Raw genomic sequence first — 23,077 nt, forward strand, 5'->3', positions numbered from 1 at the left:
AATTTTCCTTTTGGATAATTAGACCTGAAAGCCCAGTAATTGCAAGAATTCCAATACTGGTTGCATGAAAAAACATAGTCCAGGCTATGACCACACAACACTGCACTACTTTTAAATCTACAGTGGTCTGTCAGCTTCGTGTTTTACACCATTAGAAATAGTTCAATCCAAATTCATTAGATCAATTCTACAGATGCTGCGTTGTGTCTGAAATGCACTTCTGTGCCTGGAGACAGGATTGACAAAAGTTGAAGGAAGAATCTGCATAGCTTCCTTAAATCTCTGACGAAAGCTTAACTTCTTTCTTCAAGGTCTTTCTCCATTAATCCTCCAAGACAGAATAGAATAGAATGAAGAATAGAGTAAAATAGATTAGATTAGATTAGAATGAAGAATAGAGTAAAATAGAGTAGAGTAGATTAGAGTAGAGTAGAATAGAATGAAGAAAATAGAATGAAGAATAGAGTAGAATTCTTTACTGACCAAGCATGATTGGATGCCCAAGGAATTTGTCTTTGGTGCATATGCTCCAAATTCTCTTCATCGTGGATCAAGGCTGTCGAGTCCCACCTTTCCAAAGTAGGCTTCTCCCCAGCTTTAATACTCAAGATGAACTACAACCTAGCAATACAAACCTTGCGACGAAGGGTGGAGGACATGGAGAGGCAAGCGGACTCCGCTGTTTCTGGCTCCAGATGCCATCTATATTAGTCAGCTATCTTAGTCAGCTGGAGTCAGCAAACCACTGGAAAACATTTTCACTCGCACAGTACCATGCACTTCCATTGGCCATTCTGTATGGCAAGTATAAAAGGATACCATTGATGGACAGACTCTGTGCCTGCAGCTCAGGAGAGGTAGAGACTGTGGGTCACATGCTCCTTAGATGTTCCTTTTATACAGAGATTAGGGGAAAAAAACATATTCTGCCAATAACTGCTAGGTATCCTGGCCATTCCGACACTATCTATCTTCAGTGGCTGCTTAAGTATGAACAGTCCATAACTACAACGCAGGTGGCCAGATACTGCACAACAGCACTGGGCATTTGTCACAAACAGGTGTCTTCACCATCAAAGTGATGTTACTATATAGAACAATTGTGGCAAACCCTTTGCACTAGTCAGCAATTTCCCTTTTAGCATTGAACCTTCAGCGGGCCACAGTTTGTGGATTGCAACTATAATATAATCAGACCATGTATAATTGATAGACTGGATTTTATTACAGATCTCAATTATTTATTATTTTATACTAGAATTTGCAATTATATGTATACAGTATATACAGAGTGCTTTTATTTGTTCTGAAATCTGATCTAAGGCTATAATAATAAATTGATTGATTGATCTCTTTACTGATACTTTTCCAGATATGGGAATCAGATGTTTGATCTGGATGGTAGAGAAAATGGAAGATTTTAATTGTCATTTTCCAAACTCACAAATCAGCTGATCCCCAGCATTAGAGAAACAATGGTTAAGATAATAAAGTTTGGTTCGAAACAAATGGACTTTTCCATTGTCTAAATCTGAATGATTCTGGGCCAGGAGAAGAAATAGCATAACCTATTAGCTTTTCAATAGGTGCTCAGCTGATTCTAATATTTCTGAAAAGTGTTTTAGCACAACTACCAATAATTGACAGCTAACCATAGTTCTCTGGTACATCAGCATTAGATCCCCTTGTGTGCAATTCTCCTCACTTCATACTGCACTATTTTTCTCAGCTATCTGAAGGATCTGTCACAAACACCTTTTCAGGTTGAATCAGTCCTGAATGTGGAAAGTGCCTGCCACTCAAGTTGAGTAATGTACAATATAATTATTTATGTTGCCACACTGCCCTCTAGTGCCCTTGGATGTGGAAGCCAAGAGGTATGGATTTCTTATAAGCAGCAGTAGGTTAAATGCTTTGAAATGTGTCAAGGAACTTTTTGCCACTTCATGGGCATGCTGATTGGATAACTACTGACCCTCTTTAGTATATGTTCTGCCGGACTCTCTGGTAGGAGCCTCCCAAAAATTCAAAGGTACAAATTTCAGACACACACACACGTTTGAAAATTCAAAACAATGTTCTTTATCACAAAATTCAAAATAAACTAAGCACTCTTTTTGTATTGCAAAGAGCACTTGTCCCAAAACAACCTGGTAGTTTGTACAAGTCCCTTATCAGTTCGTAAGTACTTAGCTTGCAGCTGTGAAGAAAGTCACAACCCTTCTTCCACCAAGTGAAACACACTTTGCTCTGCTTGTTTCAAAGTGGTGAAAAGTCAAAAAACAAAGGCTGGAGTCAGCAAGACATTCATGAAACACATTTATTTATAGCAGCAGCACTAATTACAGCAGCCCCATCCAACCACAGGTGGCCTCATTTACTTTTGTAATACAGTAATCCTTTAGTTGTTGCTTCCTATGCATCACTCTATGCATGCGTGGATGTGTCATTCATTCTTGTTCAGAATCCAGAGATGATACAGATGATTGATCTCCTCCTGGGCTGTCTGCCAAACTCCCCTCTTCCCTGTCACTCAGACCTCCTTGGTCAGAGGAGACTTCGTCGGCAGATTCCACTGGGAGCAAAACAGGCCTGCAGCATGTGGATGTCTCCCCCACATCCACCTGCACATTCCTTGGGGCAGGAGTTGGGCCAGAGCTAACCACAACAGTATATAGGTACGCAAGAAAGGAACGCTTACATGCCAGAAGATAGGCTCATTGAAGATAGGTTCACTAAGCCCTATCTAACAAGATGCAATTCGACGGTGAGAAAAAAACACAGGTAAGAAAAACCAAATGTACAGGTAAGAATAAGTGGCACCAGACTCAATGGCAGTAACTGCAAGAGGGATCTAGAAGTCCTAGTCGAAAATCACTTAAATATGAGTCAACAGAGTGCAGCAACCACCAAAAATGCCAACAAGGTCCATTAAGTATATTAACAGAAGGATAGAATCAAGATCATGTGAAGTGTTAATACTACCGTATTTTTCGGTGTATAAGATGCATATTTTTACTTCAAAAAGGAGCATCAAAAATGGGTGCGTCTTATATGCTGAATGTTGGGCGGCGGTCAGCTGGGTTGGGGCCGTCCCCAAGGTGCCCGGCAGTCCTCGGCTGGGTGCTGGTGGCTCGGCCCTGGGGATTAGTGGGGCACGTGGCAGCTGCTTCGTAGTTGCTTCCCCCCAAGACGCAGCTCGGCACTTGCAACTCTTTTTCGAGGCATTTGAGGTTGCTACAGCAAATGATTCAAGACCGGGGAAAAGATTTGCAAGTGCCAAGCTGCTGTGCTGCTCTCCTCGGCGTTTCTCTCCCTTGGTAGGTTAGCCACGCCTACCTTTCCTTCCCCCTCCCGCCGACCCCCCTCCGGCCATGGAAAGGCAGCAGAGGGGAAAGATGAAAATACAGTGTTCCCTTGACTTTCGCGGGGGACGCGCTCCAAGACCGCCCGCGAAAGTCAAATTTCCGCAAAGTAGAGATGCGGAAGTAAATACACTATTTTTGGCTATGAACAGTATCACAAGCCTTTCCTTAACACTTTAAACCCCTAAATTACATTTCCCATTCCCTTAGCAACCATTTAGATTATTACTCACCATGTTTATTTATTAAAGTTTATTACAAAAATATTTACTAAAGGCGGATGAAAGTTTGGCGATGACGTATGATGTCATCGGGCAGGAAAAACCGTGGTATAGAAAAAACCCGCTAAGTATTTTTTAATTAATTAATATTTTTTGAAAAACCGTGGAATAGACTTTTCGTGAATGTTGGACCCGCGAAAGTCAAGGGAACACTGTAGATAAGAATAGATTAGGGGGGGGGGAGAATAAGATGTGTTCCTAGTTTATAACTTCCTGGTAAATCTTGCAGCTTCTTAAAGTCTTCTCTCTCTTGAGGAAAACGGGAGTTTAGCTGAATCTTTAGTGCTCTAAAACGGGGGTCTCCAGCCTTGGCAACGTTAAGACTTGTGGACTTCAACTCCCAAAGTTTATCAGCCAGCAAAGGTGGGCTAAGGAACTCTGGGAGTTGTAGTCCACAACTCTTAAAAGTTGCCAAGGTTGGAGACCCTTGCTCTAGAAACACTACTTCATCACCATATATTTCCATGCACTTCATTTGGAAGAAAAGGTTCGTCATCACTGATATAAGATTTTAGTGTCAACATAGTTTACATTCTTCAAATATAGATCTGGGTAACCAGCCATCTGCACTGACAGTTAAAAGACTGAGCTTTTAGGGTTATTTGAAGGAAGGAAATTTTGAAGATTTGCATGCTGCCCCGAGTCTTCGGAGAAGGGAGGCATACAAGTCTAATAAATAATAAGTTGCTATTCAGAAGAAAAAAATAACCAACAAGCATGCAGCTCTTGATAAATTATTTATATTATTTCTCCATAAAGTTTTTTAAAAATAAAATATTGTAAATTTTTCTACTGAAGGTAAAAAAAACCCTAAGAGCTAAATATTAACTTAATACAAGAAAAAATAATACAGTTGTGTATCGTACTTAAGTGTATAAAATAATTTTAGTGTTCTTTTTAAGATGATGCAGAACTGTATGTATGTACAGTATTACACAGCCTGATGAAAAAAGAAGACAAAAGATACCTAGAAACGAGTAGGATAAAATTCTTACCATCTATTTTAAGAGAAAATCTTTTTTTAACAAGGCAGTAGGAGTTATTTGGGAGGGAGTAATGGGAAACTGTTAATATACTATTACTGTATTTTTCGCTCCATAAGACGCAGTTTTTTTCCTCCCAAAGTAGGATGAAAAATCAGCCCCGTCTTATGGAGCGAAGATGCAGGCAGGGAGGGGGGGGGGGGAGGCTGCCAACTCGGAAGCGCCATCCCGCCGGCTGGCTGGCTAGCTGCTGCCTGGCCCCCTCCCTCCCGGAGGAGGGTCTCCCTCCGCACCACCAGCGGCGCTCCCCCGCCAGCCAGCCAGCCAAGCCCCGCGCCCGCCGGGACCGGCTCCTCGCTCTCCCCCCGCCGCCCGCCGCGTTTGCAGGAGGTGGGGAGGGTCGGGCGGCCCGCCAAGGCCAGGAGGGACGCCGCTGCCCCCCCTTCCCTCTCTCCGCCCGCCGCTGCGCCTCCTTGACCCCGAGAGGAAATGCCGGCAAAGGCTTTTCTCAGCGGAGGCCGGCGAAGGCGATATTCAATGTCGGGGGCGCATGGGTGGTTGCGCGCGCTCCCTATCTCCCTGCTAGCCCACTCGGAATATTCAAAATAAGAAAAGCCTTTGCCGGTGAAGGTTTTTCTTATTTTGAATATTCAGAGTGGGCTAGCAGGGAGATAGGGAGCGCGTGCAAACGCCCGTGCGCCCCCGACATTGAATATCACCTTTGCCGCCGGCCCCGCCTCTCCTACAACCCCCTTGCTGAGAGCCCGGGACGAAATGCTCTCGGCAAAGGTGAGGCGGGCAGGGCGTGCGCGCGTCACCGCTGAGAAGAACGGAGAGAGGAGAGTGAGTGAGAGCAACAGACAGTAAGATAGTGAGAAAGAGAGAGTGAGAGAAAGGGGGAGGGAGAGAGAGAAAGAGAGAGGGGGAGAAAGAGAGTGGGAGAGGGGGGAGAGATAGCAAGAGAGGGAGAGAGAGAAAGAGAGAGGGAAAGGGGGGAGAGAAAGAGAGAGGGAGAGGGGGGAGAGATAGCAAGAGAGGGAGAGAGAGAAAGAGAGAGGGAAAGGGGGAGAGAAAGAGAGAGGGAGGGAGAGAGAGGAGATAAAGGAAGAGGAGAGAGAGAAAGGAAGAGAAAGAAAGAAAGAGGGATAGAAAGAGAGAGAGAGTGAGAGATGCTCAGTGAGCCTTTCTTTGAAGTTGCCTTTCTTTCTTTCTTTCTTTCTTTTTCTCTCTTGCTCTCTTGCTCTTTCATTCTTTTTTCTTTCTCTTGCTTTCTTTCTTTCTCTTTCTTTCTCTCCTTCCTTCCCTCCTTCCATTTCCCCTCTCTATTTTTATTTCTCTTTCATTTTCTTTCTTTCTCTCTTTCTTTCTTGCTTTTTCTTTCTCTCTTTTACCTTCCCTTCCTCTATTTCTTCTTTTCTTTCTCCTTCCTACCTTCTTCCCTCCCTCCCTCCCTTCAGTCCTTCCTCTCTTACTCTCCCCTTTCATAAGTTTCCTTGCTTCCTTCCTCTGTTCCTGTTCCTTCCCTCTTTCTTTCTTTCCTTCCTTTCCTCCCTCCATTTCTTGCTTTCCTTTTCCTTCCTCCCTTCTTTCCTCCCTCACTCCCTTCTTTCACTCCTTCCTCTCTTCCTCTCCCCTTTTTGGCTCAAAATATTTTTTTTCTATTTTCCTCCTCTAAAATCTAGGTGCGTCTTATCAGCAGGTGCGTCTTATAGAGCGAAAAATACGGTACTTCAAATCAGGTTTAGTCTACATGACAGTAAGTCGTGCATAACATGGAAGGTGAAGAATCAAAAGATGCAGTACATATCAAAAAGATAATCATAACAAATAAAGACATGGTAAAACATGTAATGTAAACCAAAGCTTGATGATGGCACATGCATACCAAATGTTAAAAACTACTTTGATACCCTCTAGTTAAGGCAATTCATATTATGAGGAAGTCAAATAATATTTAGCAGTATAGCAGCTAAATTGAAGCACAATAGTGTTTAAAAAAATATTCAGGAAGATATTTTTGGATATGAACTGAAATATTTGGCGGGGCCCAGGGGAAGAGCCTTATCTGTGGGGGCTCCAGCCCTCTGGAACCAACTCCCCCCGGAGATTAGAATTGCCCCCATCCTCCTCGCCTTTCGTAAGCTCCTTAAAACCCACCTCTGCCATCAGGCATGGGGGAACTGAGATATTCTTTCCCCCTAGGCCTTTACAATTTATGCATGGTATGTTAGTATGTATGTTTGGTTTTACAATAAGGGTTTTTTAGTTGTTTTAGTATTGGATTGTTACATGCTGTTTTTTATCACTGTTTTTAGCTGCCCCGAGTCTACAGAGAGGGGTGGCATACAAATCCAATAAATAAATAAATAAATTCTCTTTAAAGTTTTCTGAGACATAGAATTTGTTTTAAATCTATTTTGGCCAGTCATCATTACAGCTGATTAACAAAATAATTCATAGATAGCAATACACTAAAACTAAATCATGTAACCTACAATAAGTTTTCTAGATTGTGTAGGGGAATTGAAAAGGACGATCTAATGATCAGTTGAAATTTTGGTCATTTTAAACATCTATTTCTTATCTGCTAAGGCATGCAAGCAAAACACAGAAGATAGACACACACATGTATATGAAGATTAAATAAAAAAGCAAAAGCAAAAGCAAAGGGCTTTTTGCAAAATAATAAAAAAGACATTCTGGCAGCCCTGCCCCACCTTTTCTTCCTCCTCCTCCTAATTGCTATTTGCATATTTTTATACTAGTTTGAACATTTAATTTTCCTACCTAAGGATACCGCGCACCACTGTGTACATAAGTGTACATAAGCACACCATTGTGCCCACCGTTCCTGTCCTACTGCCTAATTTACCTGCACCTACTTTGTTAATGTTTATACCAATACCTACTACCTTATACATACGGTAGAATAGAATAGAATTTTGTTAGCCGAGTGTGATTGGACACACAAGGAATTTGTTTTGGTGCATATGCTCTCAGCGTACATAAAAGAAAAAGATACATTTGTCAAGAATCATGTGGTATAACACTTAATGATTGCCATAGGGGTCAAATAAGCAATGAAGAAAAAAATCAATATTAATAAAAATCTTAGGATACACGCAACAAGCTACATGTTTGATTAATAGATAAGTGAATGAATGAATGAATGAATGAATGAATGAATGAATGAATAAATAAATACCTGTTTGGATAATTTTAATTATCATTACTAGTAAAACAGTTTCTTTTGTTCTTCTATTGGGAGTTTCTCTTTCCCACCCACCCCTCTCTAAACAATCCCTCATAGTCTAAACTTACCTTGCAAAGGCGACACGTTTTACTTACAAGGGGAGGAAACCCTTCCTAACCAGAATTTGGCTCAACCTCTGCCATGGTTTTTTAATTAATTAATTAATTAATTAAATTTATTTATTTATTCAATTTGTATTTCAATTTCAATTCTCTCCGTAGATTCGGGGCGGCTCACAATAGTAATAGAAAAAAACAATGTAGAATACAAATCTAATAATTAAAACTAAAAACCCATAATTTAAAAAAAACATGCACACAACGTACCATACATAAACAATATAGACCTGGGGAAGTTATATCAGTCCCCCCATGCCTGACGACAGAGGTGGGTTTTAAGGAGTTTACGAAAGGCAAGGAGGGTGGGGGCAGTTCTAATCTCAGGGGGGAGCTGGTTCCAGAGGGTCGAGGCCGCGCCGCCACAGAGAAGGCTCTTCCCCTGGGACCCGCCAAACGACATTGTTTAGTCGACGGGACCGGAGAAGGCCAACTCTGTGGGACTTAATCGGTTTTATCCAGCGTCCCTTGTCCCTTTGCTGCAAATCCTTCCATTCTCTCTCGACTCCCCCATCCTGGAACCGAGGACAAAACTTTCTTTTTCCTAAGGCTGCGCCTGAACCAGCGAAGAGCCAACCATTCCCGAACTCCAAGCAACGTTTCAAAATTTTGGGAGGACTTTCCCGCCAGCAGACCCGGGACCTCAACAAGACTCTCTGCCCGATCTGCAAGAACACGCACGGAGCAGCTCCTCCCGCCCTCTCCACCTCCCCGGTGCAAGCAGCCTGAGCGCAAACTACAAGAGAGTCCCTTTCTCTCGCCTTCCCTTTACCACCGCCACCCCCCCCGGCAACCTAATAAGGTTTCGAGGCAACCGCACCGCCTTCTCCCTCGCGGGATACACCGGGTGTAATCTGTGAGTCACAATCCTCACCCTCGGCGTGACGCTCAGCCCGGCGGGTTGAGGTGAAAGGGGGCGCCGAGACAAAGCTGCCCCTTCAGAGGACATGTCGGGGAAAGGGTGGGGGGGCTTGGGGTGGGGAGGGACCCCTGTTGGTGACACTATGAGGTAGGAGCTTGCTTGAAGCAAAGTCTTGAAGCAGAGGCTACTAGGGAGACTTTGAGGCTCTTATTTTTTACCTCATATACTTTGTTTTGGGGTGGGATAGATAGGAGTTTTATGGGGTTTTTTGTTTTGTTTAGATGTATTTTCTATCTTTCCCCAACCCTCTGTCAGAAATAGTAGATTTCTGGCCGGCCCCGGGCGATGCCCAGTTTAACAGATTCCACCCCTGCCCGGACAGTTTGGGTCTACCGTAACGGGGATCCGTTCTACTTGGGGAGGAAATTTATCATCAACCCTCGGTACGTGCCCACTTTTGAAGCCTTCATGATCCAGCTGAATGAAGGTGTGCCAACGCCCTTCGGGGTGCGGAAGCTCTATACACCCACCCAAGGGCACATTGTTGCAGACCTCCCGGAATTGCAGCAGGGAGGTAGATACGTGGTCGCTGGCAGGGAGAGATTTAGGAAGATAAAGTAAGTATTGAAGACCAGGGCCTTAAAAAAAGTTTTGTTCAAGTGTATCACAACTGTGCAAAGTTGCTTCTTCTCTCCTTCCTCCTCGATTTTATTGGATACTAATCCCAGATACTGTATAGTACAAATTCCAAAGAAAATCTGCAGGATGCTAATTTAAATCTTTAATTTTTCATTTATCCAATATTGCCAAAATAACTACTTATGTCCTTCCTCCTCTATTTCATTGGATGACAATCCCAGGTTTGTACAAAGAAAATCTGCAGGATGCTAATTTACTTTATCCAGTACAGTACAGTACAGTATTGCCCAAAGGGCGGGGGGGGGGGGAGCAGATAGCTGAGTTTAGCATAACACTGAAAATATTACTGGGAAATTCAAAAGTCCTTGCTGCAAAGGTTTCCCCTCCCCTACATCTTTATAGCAATAATAACTTTGCAGTATTCATAATCTGCATTAGAAACTGATTAAGTCTTAGTCAACTTAAATAACAGGGAAAGAAAAGAAAAAAGGATCTGTTGAATATAGGAATAAAAGAGATACCGATATGAGACCTATGTAAAATAAAATGTATATGGTATTAGAAATATTAAATAATGGTAATATAGAAATATAATTATAGAAAATAGAAACAGGACTGCCATACATTGTGCAATGTTTTTATAATGTTTATATTTGTTTATGTATGTTTATAATAAAATATTTTTTTTTGTAAAAAAAAAGAAACTGGTTAAATCAGTGGATTTAAAGCTGGCCTGATATATAGTAGGGATTAAATGTTCTGAAGAACGGTTTTACAATCTTGCAAAATAGAAAATGCTTCAAATTGTTAGTTAATCTATAATTCATATGCAAGAAATATTAACTTCTTTGAATTTTTCTTTTGCATTGTGTTCTATCTTTCCATAGGCAGTCCATCTTTGGAAGTATATAACTGATCTGCTTCAACACAACCTTATTTGCTAATTTGATATTTCTTATTCCTTCCCCTGCCTTGGATTTACAGTACTTAATTATTTAAGGCTCAAATGCAATATGAACTGCTCTTTTTCCTTTGCTAAAGTCTAACTGGGTAAGGGAGGAGTTGCAAAGAGATAAGAAGAGATGGCTATATTCATGCAACATCTAGATCCATTACACATTTAGTAGCTACATAAGCTTGCTTAATTTTATCTTTAAGACTAGCACTGATGATGTTACTAGTTTGGGTAGTGAAAAATTTGCAAGAAAACAATCAAGCTCAGAAAGCACCAGGGACCCCTCAGTTTTATTTTTGACCATACTTTTTGCCATTGATTTGTTGTGTGAGCCCAAGTTATTGATTAGTTCATAGAAAAATGGGTAATTCTCTAACCAAGCTATATGTTTGATGAATATAGCCAATGAGTAGAGTTCTTTTACATACTTCTTTTTGCCTGGAGCAAGGAAATTAATACCAGAGGTATTACAGTATAGGCCAGGGGGTCAAACTAGTGGCCCACAAGCCGGATGCATCATGCGCAGGTCACACCTGCCCTAGCTCCGCAAAGGGATAAAATGTCGGCAACGTGACACAGTGAGTTTGATACCCCTGGTATAGGCCAATAACAGGCAGGATTGCCATTACCGCCACTACCAGTGCATTGCATGTGCAGCTTTGGTTGTCTTGCATGGCGTGTGCGCATCCCCAGCGTGTTTTTGCTTCTGCGCATGTACAGGAAGCAAAAATGCAGTAAAATCTCACAACAGGACGCGCTTGCGAGAGAGATTTCCATGATTTTTTTTCCTGCCAAAATCACTCGCGCACATGCGTCTCTTCATGAGATTTTGCTTCTGCGCATGATCATTTTTTGTGACCTTCTGACAAAGTCAATGGGAAAACCTGATTCACTTAACCAGGTTAACCAACTACAGTGATTTTTTTAACAACTGTGGCAAGAAAGATCGTAAAATGGAGCAAAACTCACTCAATATAACATTGGTTCAATTGTGGTCGTAAATCTGTAAATGAGAACTGAACTGCAAATTTCTTGAACTGTAACTTAATTATTGAGTTTGCTGAAACTTGGTAACTCTTGGTTGCTTAGTTGATGAGAGCTGCTATTCAAATTAAATGAAATAGGCTGCTGCTTGCAATTCCCACTGTAAGATAATGTTTTGTTTTATTTTATTTTTTTGATGCGCTTACTGTGTGATACCTGGCCAGTCTATTTACAGAGCACAGAAGACATAATTTTAGCCTCTGTTGCTTTATCCTGCATAAGGGAATAGAATTGTCAAAATGCATTACTATTCTTACTTTAATTTAAAGTGAAAAAAAATAGAATGAACTCCTGGAGTGTTGTAGGTTTTATTGTATGAACTGTACTACTTAATGTTTACATAAACTATTGGAGAAAGCTGTGGTTATGATTTGGAATATGACGTTTTTAATAATGATACTCAATTATAATTCTTTTTGTTTTGCAGTCCAAAATGGCATTTTGATGCTTTATTTTTTTCCTAGAATCACAATAGAACTCCATTATAATAAAATGAATGTCAGTGTAGATCAGTGCTTCTCAAATAGTGGGGTGGGTCCCCATGGGGGGCACAGAGCCATGCCAGGGAGGCACCTGTGACCCTGGGGAACATGCATGGTTCCTCTCAATCGAATCCCCCAAACGGGGAGTGTTTTCCCAATTGCACGCTGCTCCAAGCCCGGAAGAGAATGTGGCTAGGCGGAGTAGCTGCGTGGGTTCCTGTTGCTCTCAATGGGCGCCACAGTAGCCGTGAACTTAAGCTGGCCTGGCCCCATGTCAAAAGAGGGCTCTAACCATGGTAGCCAATGCCTGTCTAACTAAAAACAGGCACCACTGAGTTCAGTGTGACTTACTCCCAGGTAAGTGGGTAGAGCAGTCTTCCCCAGAAAATAGTTTGCTCGCAGCTTATAACAAGTAAAATAATAAATATTAACAGTAAAATTCCATTGGGGCTCAGATCAGAGAGTTTGGGGAGGGGGGATTGTAACAGAAAATAATTGAGAAGCACTGGTGTAGATACAGCTAATTTTTGATGAATAATAGGGTTCATCTTGTGGTGTACTTGTTCTTTCTTGATGTAGTCTTGTTTTCTATAGAAAGATAGAAGTTTTAAATAGAACTACTGTATTAGACAAGATGAGAAGATAATGGGTCTAATGATTAAAAACGAGACCTTTAAATTGGGAGCTTTTGATGATGATTTAGTTTTGATTTTGCAAGACCCTCTGGAAGGGTTTTGAATTTTTGATAAAAAATTGTAAGATTTTGGCATTGGCATTTTTAAGATTAATTATCAAAAACTGTCTTGGTAAAAATGTAACTACACAAGTCATAATGATCTGATGAAAAATATCTGGTTTTAAAATTGAGGAAAAGATTAAATATTTTGGTTTTGTCTTGACTAATATGAATTGTATGTTGTCAAAATAACTATGTCAGAGTTTTGAATGAAGCTAAAAATGATACTTTGAGGTGGAAAAAATTGAAATTGGGAAGAATATCTGTGATTAAGATAAATATTTTATCTAGAAGGTTATTTTTATTCCAGACTACATTGACAACTGAAAGAGCATTTAAGCAGTGGCAAAAAGATATTTCCAAATTTGTTTGGCTAGGCTAGAATTAAATACAAAGTGCTGCAGGGTACTAAGGAAAGAAGATGATTGGGACTATCAGATTTGAAGCTGTATTTTGCAGCTTGTTTTTTAATATGGATGAAAAAGTGGGCGACTCTAGGAAATAGGCAGTTATTGGAATTGAAAGGACATAATTTAAGATTTGGTTGACACATCTATTTGTGGTACAATAAAGTTAAAGTTAATATCGATTCTAAAAATTATTTACTTAGATGTGCCATATTGAGAATTTAGAATAGACGTAAGGCAAAATGTCTCCTAAAATCCATTTATGTTTGTCAGCCCAAGAATATTTTTTGAGAAGGGTAATGATATTTAAACAAAAATGGTTAACTTACGTTGATCTGCTGATCTATTGGAAGATTTTACATGTCATTGATTTCCCTGTGTTTAATTAATAAGAAGATTTAAGCTTGATAAGAATTATGAATTTGAACATGGTAACACTAAATTGGATGAATTCTGCTAAGATGTATAAACTTTTATTGAAAAGGAAACAGGATGAACAATTAAAATATGTATGATAAAACAGGCAATTAAAAATATAATACAGTGATCCCTCGATTTGCGCGTTCTCGATTAGCGCGAAACGCTGCAACGCGGTTTTTCAAAAAATATTAATAAAAAAATAAGTCCGCGTTTTTTTTTGCTATACCACGGTTTTTCCCACCCGATGACGTCATACGTCATCACCAAGAGTCACTTTTCTGTCTCTTTCTCTTTCTTTCCTGTCACTATGCTTCAATCATTTTCTCATTTCTCTTTTTTTCTCCCCTTTTTTCTATCATTTCTCTCTCTCTTTCTTCCTCTCTCACACTCTCTTCCTCCCTTCTCTCTCCCCCCCTCCACTTGCCCACGAGAAGAAAAAAAGCAACCTCTGCCGGGCAGCTCCCCTTGTGCCCCCGCTTTGTGCCTGCCTCTTTTGGGGATTTTTTTTTCTTTTCTTTTTTGCGCTGGCGGCGGGAGCTGTTGGGGAGGGCTCCGCCGGGAAGGCCTCTCAGCTGCAGAGCCGAATGGGGGCGGAGGCAACAGCGGAGCCCGGCGCTGGGGCCATGCGAGGCTGTTCATCCAGGGGGGCGTGGACTGGCAAGTCGCCCTCCTTTCTCTCTCTTTCTCAAGATCGCTTGCCGCTTGCCTATTGCAGCGAAGGAGGCGAAGCAAGGCTCCAAGCTGCAAAGCGGCAAGCGATCTTTCCCCTTTGCCTGGGCGGCGGGAAGACCAAGGGAAGGTTCCTTCAGCCGCCCAACACCTGATCCGCTCCGCAGCGCGGCAGCAGCGAGGAGCCGAAGATGGGGTTTCCCCTTTGCCTTTACCCCATCTTCGGCTCCTCGCTGCTTCCGCGCTGCGGAGCAGATCAGCTGTTGGGCGGCTGAAGGAATCTTCCCTTGGTCTTCCCCGCCGCCCACACGCAAACTCCACCATCTGCGCATGTGCGGCCATGAAAAAAATGGCGCACATGCGCAGATGGTGGTTTTTACTTCCGCATCCAGTATAACACGGAAATCGGTTAGCGCGGGAGGTCTTGGAACGTAACCCCCGCGCTAACCGAGAGATCACTGTATATATTTGCATCAATGGAAGAGTATGTGGGAAGAAGGAGGTTGAATTTAAGATTATAATTCAGTGTAAAATTATTTTAAGAGAATTTTTATAAAATGATGTACTGCTGGTTTATGATACTAAATAAGCTGTTATAAATATACAGGGGAATTTCAATAGTCATTGAAAATGTAATCAAACTGAGAGTACACTTTTCCATCTTTGATGGACATGTAAGAAAGCTAGGAAATATTGGGATCAAGCATATATTCTGATGCAGAAGATTTTAAAAGTTAATGTGCAATTGAAACCAGAGGATTTTTTATTTATTTATTTAATGGACATGCAAATGGAAATCATCTTGTGGAACTTCGCTTTTATATATGATAACAGAAATGAGATATTGCTATATGCTACATTTTATATGTTACAAAAGTGGAAAGACTTACAAATACCTATAATGGAAGTGAAGCTGATGGAATTGAAGGAGATGGTGAAATTGACAGCTTTGACTAAGGAAAACACTGATATCTACGGGTAGCTCCCATCAAATCATGCAGACTATTTATCTGAGAGTTAATTTCAGAGTTTCTGTTGGGACCTCAATTCTTATGTTCCCCTGTGTACCTCCGGTCTCTTCCACAGAGAGTCGCTAAAAGTAGAAAGTTTAGTTAGAGACATACAGTATGTAAAGATTGATTAATAATTAAAAACTGAGCCTGTAAAATAGACATAAGTGAGAATTTATTATCTGTTTAGATCAAATAAATTTTTCCTGCTTATTCTGTTGTTCATTTGGGAGGGGGAGTAATTAAATAATATTGAAATTCTGTGGCTTATACATTTTTAAATGCATGTAAAGATACTTAGTGTATTTGGCATTTGATTGAAGAGAATCTGGGTACCTTGAGCTTCTACTGCTAAATCTGCTCTATTGGACCAGATTTCTCTTTTGGACCGTATTTTACAAATTGATTGAAAAATTAATAAGAATGTGATATATTATACTTTTCCTCAGTTACTCTGATATAGGGGCAAAGAAACCTCAAAGAAAGAAGAGGGATGCGGTGGTGAGTATCCCATTAGTGCCATGTTCAATAATTTTCTGAAAAAAGCAGTGACTCCATTTTATCAATTCATCATGTACCAATTTAATTTAATTCAGTTTGTTATGGTTTAGTAAAATATAGAAATCCTGAATTTATTTTACTACTTTATATGCCATAGAAAGTTCATATATTTATCCTACATTTGATACCACACAGCCCAGTAAAATTGCTTTAATTGGTTGATAAACCATGATGCAAAATATTATTATTATTATTATTATTATTATTATTATTATTATTTATTAGATTTGTATGTCGCCCCTCTCCGCAGACTCGGAAATATGAACTACACATAGACACACATGTTTATCAACAAATTGTAGCATTTTACTGGGCTGTGTTGTAATCAAATGTAGGATAAGTATATTAATCTTTGAACTACAGAGCCATTGTATACAATTGAGTGTTTTGTAAAATTATGAATTCATGCTTCACAGTAATTGCAGGCCTATTAATAGTTTAAAACCATGCTATATAACGGAAAGTATTCCTCCTCCATTATCATCTCTGAGGGCCAAAGAAAGAACATGATAGTGACATTCAATAGGTGCACTGTAATGTGACAAAGTCTATTGTAATATCCTAAACGTTGCATTTTATTGAATAATCCAAGAATATGCAATCTATGGCTAAGAGCCGTGATGGTGAACCTATGGCATGCATGCCACAGGTGGTACGTAGAGCCATATCTGAGGGCATGTGAAGCATTGCCCTATGTTAGCACCAGTGCGCGTGTGCGTGCTGGCCAGCTGATGTTTGGCCTTCCAGAGGGTGGGGGGAGGCTATTTTCAACCTCCCGGGGCGTCAGGAAAGCTTCCAGAGCCTGTGGATGGTGAAAAATCGCCCAACAGGCTTACTGGAAGTCTGGAGGCTTCAGTGAGGCCTGTGTGTTGGTGTGTGTGTGTTGTGTATACATGCATGGGAGGAGGGCATTGCATTATGGACATGGGCACACACATGCATGCTATCACACACGTGCGCACTCTTTTGACACCTGAGCAAAAAAAAGGTTTGCCATCACTGGCTTAAAGTAATGTACAAAATCAATCATAGAATTGTGGAATTGCAAATATCCATATCAGCACCTTACATGAAGCTGGTGAATGTACCAAACTTTACTCTCTATATGGGGCTACCTTTGAAAAGTGTTCGGAAACTTCAGATCGTGCAGAATGCAGCTGCGAGAGCAATCATGGGCTTCCCAAGGCATGCCCATGTTACACCAACACTCTGCAGTCTGCATTGGTTGCCGATCAATTTCCGGTCACAATTCAAAGTGTTGGTTATGACCTATAAAGCCCCTCATGGCATCGGACCAGAATATCTCCAGGACCGCCTTCTGCCGCACGAATCCCAGCGACCGGTTACGTCCCACAGAGTTGGCCTTCTTCGGGTCCCGTCGACTAAACAATGTCATTTGGCGGGACCCAGGAGAAGAGCCTTCTCTGTGGCGGCACCGACCCTCTGGAACCAGCTCCCTCCAGATATCAGAGTTGCCCCCACCCTCCTTGCCTTTCGCAAGCTCCTTAAAACCCACCTCTGTCATCAGGCATGGGGGAATTGAAATTTTTTTCTCCCTTCCCCCTAGGCTTATAGAATTTATACATGGTATGCTAGTTGGTATGATTGGTCTCTTAAATTGGGGTTTTTTAGATTACTTTTTAATATTAGATTTGTTACATTGTTTTCTTCATTGTTGTTAGTTGCCCCGAGTCTTCGGAGAGGGGCAGCATACAAATCTAAATAAACTAAACTAAACTAAACTAAACTTTACTCAGAAATTTCCAGTGGAGCAAACATTGCAATGAATTCAACATTCCCTGTGGAACACAATTCAAAATATTTCTAACTTTTTAAAATAAAAACAGTAGGGGAAAGAACATGTCCCTTGCTTGTTCCCCTGTTTTCATCGCAGTAGATAAGATGAGGTTCATGCTAATATATGTACAGAAAAATGTCCTGGGGAAGATTTTATGCCTATACAGACATTTCTTCCTAGTAATGTGCAGCATGCGCATGCACAGAAGCAAAAAAAGAGCAAAAATTGCCAAAATCTCACCTGCACAAGCGTCCTCGTGTGAGATTTCACTTCGGGTGCATGTGCAGAAGCGAAGTATTGCATGGGTGTGCGCACACACATGTCGGGCACATGCCCGCCCATGCCTAACTCCGGAGCCCACTAAGAAGTCCTAACAGATTGCAGATTCCATTCATACTGAGTGGGGCCCATTACCTGTGCTTGGCCCTATTGCCATGCACTCAAAAGCCCAATTGGGCTTATTATCAGGGGATGTCTTATTTGGGGTGGGGGTGAGGAAATGGGATACAAATATTATTCAGTCTGGACAATCAAAACAAAATCTTGTTAAATTCTAAGGGAATTTTATTTGCAATACATTCTGATCAGAATTTGAATAGTTAGAAAAGTATTTGGGTTTCAAATCTGGCCTTGTCTACAGTTGCGCAGATATATTGGGCAAACATGAGCTAGCGTTTAATATTCTGGAGTTTTTCTGTTTCTTGCAGATTCGACCAGTAGTCCATAGTAATATAAAAGTTCCTTCCAAATGGCAATCAGCTTATAATAAACCAAGAAATATTAAGTGAGTATTTTCTTTTCAATTTGTTAAGACTGTAAGTTTGTTAAGAGTGCTTACATTGCAATTTATGTCCAACTGAAAAAGTATATATTGAAATGGGTTAAGGGTTGGGCTAGAATTCAGTTCAATATAGAATAAGTTGGATAAAAATGCCAAAATCATTATAAACATTTGGAAGTCTATATGACCGACCACACTAACGTTATTAAACTTTTGGCCCACCCAACTTTAAAATGACTCTGGGTGGCTCACAACAACCAAAGAAGTAAGTTTGGGCCTAATTATGCTTCTTTCTTACTTGCTTCACAGGGCTTTTCTGGGGATAGGGGAAGACAATTTTACATGCTGCTCTGGATTCTGGAGCAGGTGTGGGATCAAACAAAAATAATAATAATCATAAGACAAATTTCTCCAATCTGGTACCATCCAGGTATATTTGTTTATCTGATGGGCAAAAGGCTCATCAAGCAAATAAAAGAGGTCAGTTTGGTTTATGTAGGAGCATCCAGACACTAATTTTCTTGGTTTTTGTTGCAACAAGATTCCAACTGGACCACTTTAGCAAACAGCAAATTCCTTTTATATAAACGATCCTGAGAAACTCTAATATTTTGTTTTCAGTACTAACCTTTAAGTAATCTCACTTTCCTGAAATTACAAGGATGAAGCTATGTTGATAAAATTAGCACTGACACTAAGTTTTTGAAACTTCTGAGATATATAAAAAAGAAAAGGAAGGAACAATGTTTTGCAATGTTTGCAAATACAGTGGTACCTCTACTTACGAACTTAATTCGTTCCGTGACCAGGTTCGTAAGAAGAAGCAATTTTATTTTTATTTTATTTATTTATTTTATTATTTAGATTTGTATGCCGCCCCTCTCTGCAGACTCGGGGCGGCTCATAGGAATCAATGTAAAAGCGAATAATGCGTGCAAACCCATCCCAAAAGTCACCCCTTTTGCCTTGCGCCGCTGGGAATCCCCACCTCTAGACTTCCATTGCTACCCGAAGCATCCACTGCTGGGATTCTCCTGAGCCTCCCCTCGCTGGGATTCAAAGCAGCGCCGGCAAAAACGAAGGGCAAGCAGCGCAAGAACGGGCGCTTTGGGTGGCAATGGAAGTCCGGAGGTGAGGATTCCCAGCAAGGGGAGGCTCAGGGAAATCCCAGCAACGCAAGGACAGGCGCTTTGGCTGGCAACGGAAGTCTGGAAGCGGGACATCCCAGTGGCGGTGCTGGGGTTCGTAAGATGAAAATGGTTCGGAAGTAGAGGCAAAAAAAATTTAAACACCGGGTTCATATCTCAAAAAGTTCATCAGTAGAGGCGTTCATAAGTAGAGGTACCACTGTAGGCTTAATTATGCCTTTATTATGATCAGATAATGGATCTTTCTTTAAAGATACGTAAGTGCCACTAAAATTTATTTCAACAAAGAAGCTTTGAATATAATGACAGTTCCACTAGATGGCCCCAAAGTCTTATAAATGCAACTTCCATTGCTTTAGAATCCTGTTTTAAAGAATCAGTCAGACACAAATATTTGGCCTGAAACCAGATTTACATAATTGATTTAGACGGTTAGTGAATACATTGTGATTTTAGTATGTTGCTGTACTAAGAATGATATTGGAATGTATTTTCCTAGATAATATGCAACAGTACATTTATAATACTTAAAGCAATAATTTATAGTTGTTACAAATGGTTTTAATGATATATTGCTTTAGATAAAGAAGTAGGATGTGAAACTAAGTAGTTGAATTTTTCAGAACTATATGGTACATTGGTATCTCACTATTCTTCAACCCTTGAGGTTGAGTTGTATTTTATAGCTTTTCATGTAATGGAACAGATACAAACTTAAGTAAAATGCTTAAGGGAATTAACAGCAATATTGAGAACAATCCTTTTCCCTTTCCTTAATGCACATGTTTGATTGTAAAAGAAAAGGTAAATGAATGGAAGATCTATACATACATACATACACACACACACACACACACACACACACACACACACACACACATATGTTTATCCCCCCTTCATGTCTGCCTGCCCGCCTGCCTGCCCGCCCACCTGCCTGCCTGCCTGCCTGCCTACCTGCCTGCCTGCCTACCTACCTACCTACCTACCTGATAAATTATCCATATTCCCTCCTTTTAAACAAAGATTTTTGTATCCACATTCTCAATCATAGTTTCTTAGGAGCATAAGTCCCATTGATTTCATTCTAACCATATCTGGATTAGTATATTTTAGTCCCTCAATAATTCCATATATAATTACAGGTTGAGGAAGAAATGTTTTCTAATACAAGCCTCAGTAGAAAAATCAATTGATTTTATTAGCTTTTTAAAAGATTTGCACTTTATTTCCTTTGGGAATTATTGAAGACATCTTCAGTTAGTATAGAGATAAAATAATTAAATTTTCAAAAGTTCTTCAATGAGACATATTTATATATTTGAAATATGAACATTAACAACCTAAGGAGTTTAGAATTTATTCATGAAATATCATCAAAGTGATTTGCTTATATATCTTCAACAATGTGTCTAATTAAAATTAGGTTTATATATATGTTTGTTTCTGACAGTGTTTTCACAAATGGAAATCTCTTCTTACCGCCCATGAAAATCATTATACCTAGATTTACACTAAAAAATTGGAACGGTGTCCTTGCAGTTGTAAATGAAAAAGTATTTCCTCGCTCTGGGGGTATTCATAGGTAAGATAATCTTATAGTAACCTTCTATAAAAAGAGTGAACAACGGCAATTAAGATAGGAGCCTTTTAATAATCACAACCAAAGAACTCCAACAAAATCACTTCCAGAAATACAGTTCTCCCCTCCTCCACCCAAAATATGGAGCTACCTGAATACAATCAGGCCAGGCCATGCCATGCTAGAATTAAAGCAAATAACCAAGAGCCCACAACGTGACTGTGTGTTACACTGGAACAAACTATAACACATATAGTTCAAAAATGCCTCATCAGGAAATTCCAAAGCACCTCGAATGATATTATTGCAACCACACCAGAAGCAGTTAGATGATTAGCTTCCGAATTATAACATCCATGCTATTGTATTTCTATGGCTTCATATTATGGTAATTTTATTATGGTTTTATCCAGAGGCGGGCTGGTGGAACGGTGACGTGTGCTTGCCCCCGTGGCTCAGTGTTAGCGGAGTCCAGTGTCCACGTGTGATTTTGCTACCTGCCCAGGTGCAGTAGCAGAATTGTGCTGGACTCAACTAGCACTCAGAGCCACGGGGGCGAGCACATGTCACCGTTCCACCTTAGCAGCCCACCTCTGGTTTTATCTGAATTTAATATTTTATCTCCTATATTATATTGTTCACATATCTTTTATATGCATATATATGTGTATGTATATGTTGATGCTTCACTTAAACCAAGTTTGTGTATCAGTGATTGCATGACTTATGATTCCATATCCTAAATAATAATAAATAATAAACAGTAACCTTATAAGAGTGGACTTAATATATTAATTTTTGCCCTTCTTTAAAGTATAGTTAAAATTAGAACTTTTAAGGTCACTATAATAATCAAAATATTAGTTTGCAGAAATTTAAGGCAGGGCTGTTAGTCTGTTATTCATTAAAGTGACCTGCTTTTTGTAGGTTTCCATATGAGCTTAAAAAGAAAGATAAAGTTACATGATTAATGAAACTCTTAAAACAGAATTACCGTATTTTTCGCTCCATAAGACACAGTTTTTTTCCTCCCAAAGTAGGATGAAAAATCAGCCCCGTCTTATGGAGCGAAGATGCAGGCAGGGAGGGGGGGGGGAGGCGCTGGAGCAGAGGGGGGGGCGGTTCCGAGTTGGGGGTTCGGGGTGGTGGTGCTGGAAAGCCCCCCAGGCTGGCTGCGATCTTTTAAAACAACCGCGCCGCTTCCCAGCTGACTCCTGAAGCCAAAAGCGAACTTCCGCGCTTCAGGAGTCAGCTGAGAAGCGGCGCGGCTGTTTTAAAAGATCGCAGCCGGCCTGGGGGGCTTCCCAGCACCCCCCCGAACCCGGGTTGGGGGTTTGGGGGGGTGCTGGAAAGCCCCCCAGGCCGGCTGCGATCTTTTAAAACAGCCGCGCCGCTTCTCAGCTGACTCCTGAAGCGCGGAAGTTCGCTTTTGGCTTCAGGAGTCAGCTGGGAAGCGGCGCGGCTGTTTTAAAAGATCGCAGCCGGCCTGGGGGGCTTCCCAGCACCCCCCCGAACCCGCTTCCCAGCTGACTCCTGAAGCCGAACGCGGAAGTTCGCCTTTGGCGTTTGGCTTCAGGAGACAGCTGGGAAGCGGCGCGGCTGTTTTAAAAGATCGCAGCCGGCCTGGGGGGCTTCCCAGCACCCCCCCGAACCTCTAAAATCTAGGTGCGTCTTATCAGCAGGTGTGTCTTATAGAGCGAAAAATACTGTAATTATCTTTTTCTCAGGCTTGGGCACAATCTGTGCTTGTGCTTACACAAGTTCTGAAATAGTTTTGAATTGTTTTTGAAGCCCTAATCTCTATCACCAAAGGCACTGATACTTCAAAAGAACCTTGCTGCTGAATCAAAAGCATAAAATTGGCTAAATACTAAGTACTCTATCAAGTATGAGGACAATAATTCTCATACCATATTGTTGGTACTACTGATGGCAAAAGCACATTTCTTAAATTTTCATTGTTTGCCCAGATTACTTTTCCAGAGAGC

The 23,077-nt window shown here is 40.9% G+C and overlaps 1 protein-coding gene across 1 annotated transcript in view; it reads left to right on the forward strand.

Moving 5' to 3' along the window:
- Window positions 1–2,701: 2,701 nt before the first annotated feature.
- DCDC2C (doublecortin domain containing 2C) overlaps window positions 2,702–23,077 on the forward strand; it is a 56,660-nt gene continuing 36,284 nt past the window's right edge. The window contains exons 1-6 of the mRNA XM_070762692.1: window positions 2,702–2,784; window positions 3,029–3,320; window positions 9,185–9,477; window positions 15,672–15,723; window positions 18,289–18,365; window positions 20,961–21,092. Coding sequence (XP_070618793.1) covers window positions 2,702–2,784; window positions 3,029–3,320; window positions 9,185–9,477; window positions 15,672–15,723; window positions 18,289–18,365; window positions 20,961–21,092 — 929 coding nt within the window. The remainder of the gene's footprint in view (window positions 2,785–3,028; window positions 3,321–9,184; window positions 9,478–15,671; window positions 15,724–18,288; window positions 18,366–20,960; window positions 21,093–23,077) is intronic.

Source organism: Erythrolamprus reginae, chromosome 1 (assembly GCF_031021105.1).
Source record: "Erythrolamprus reginae isolate rEryReg1 chromosome 1, rEryReg1.hap1, whole genome shotgun sequence".
Classification (NCBI taxonomy): Eukaryota; Metazoa; Chordata; class Lepidosauria; order Squamata; family Dipsadidae; genus Erythrolamprus; species Erythrolamprus reginae.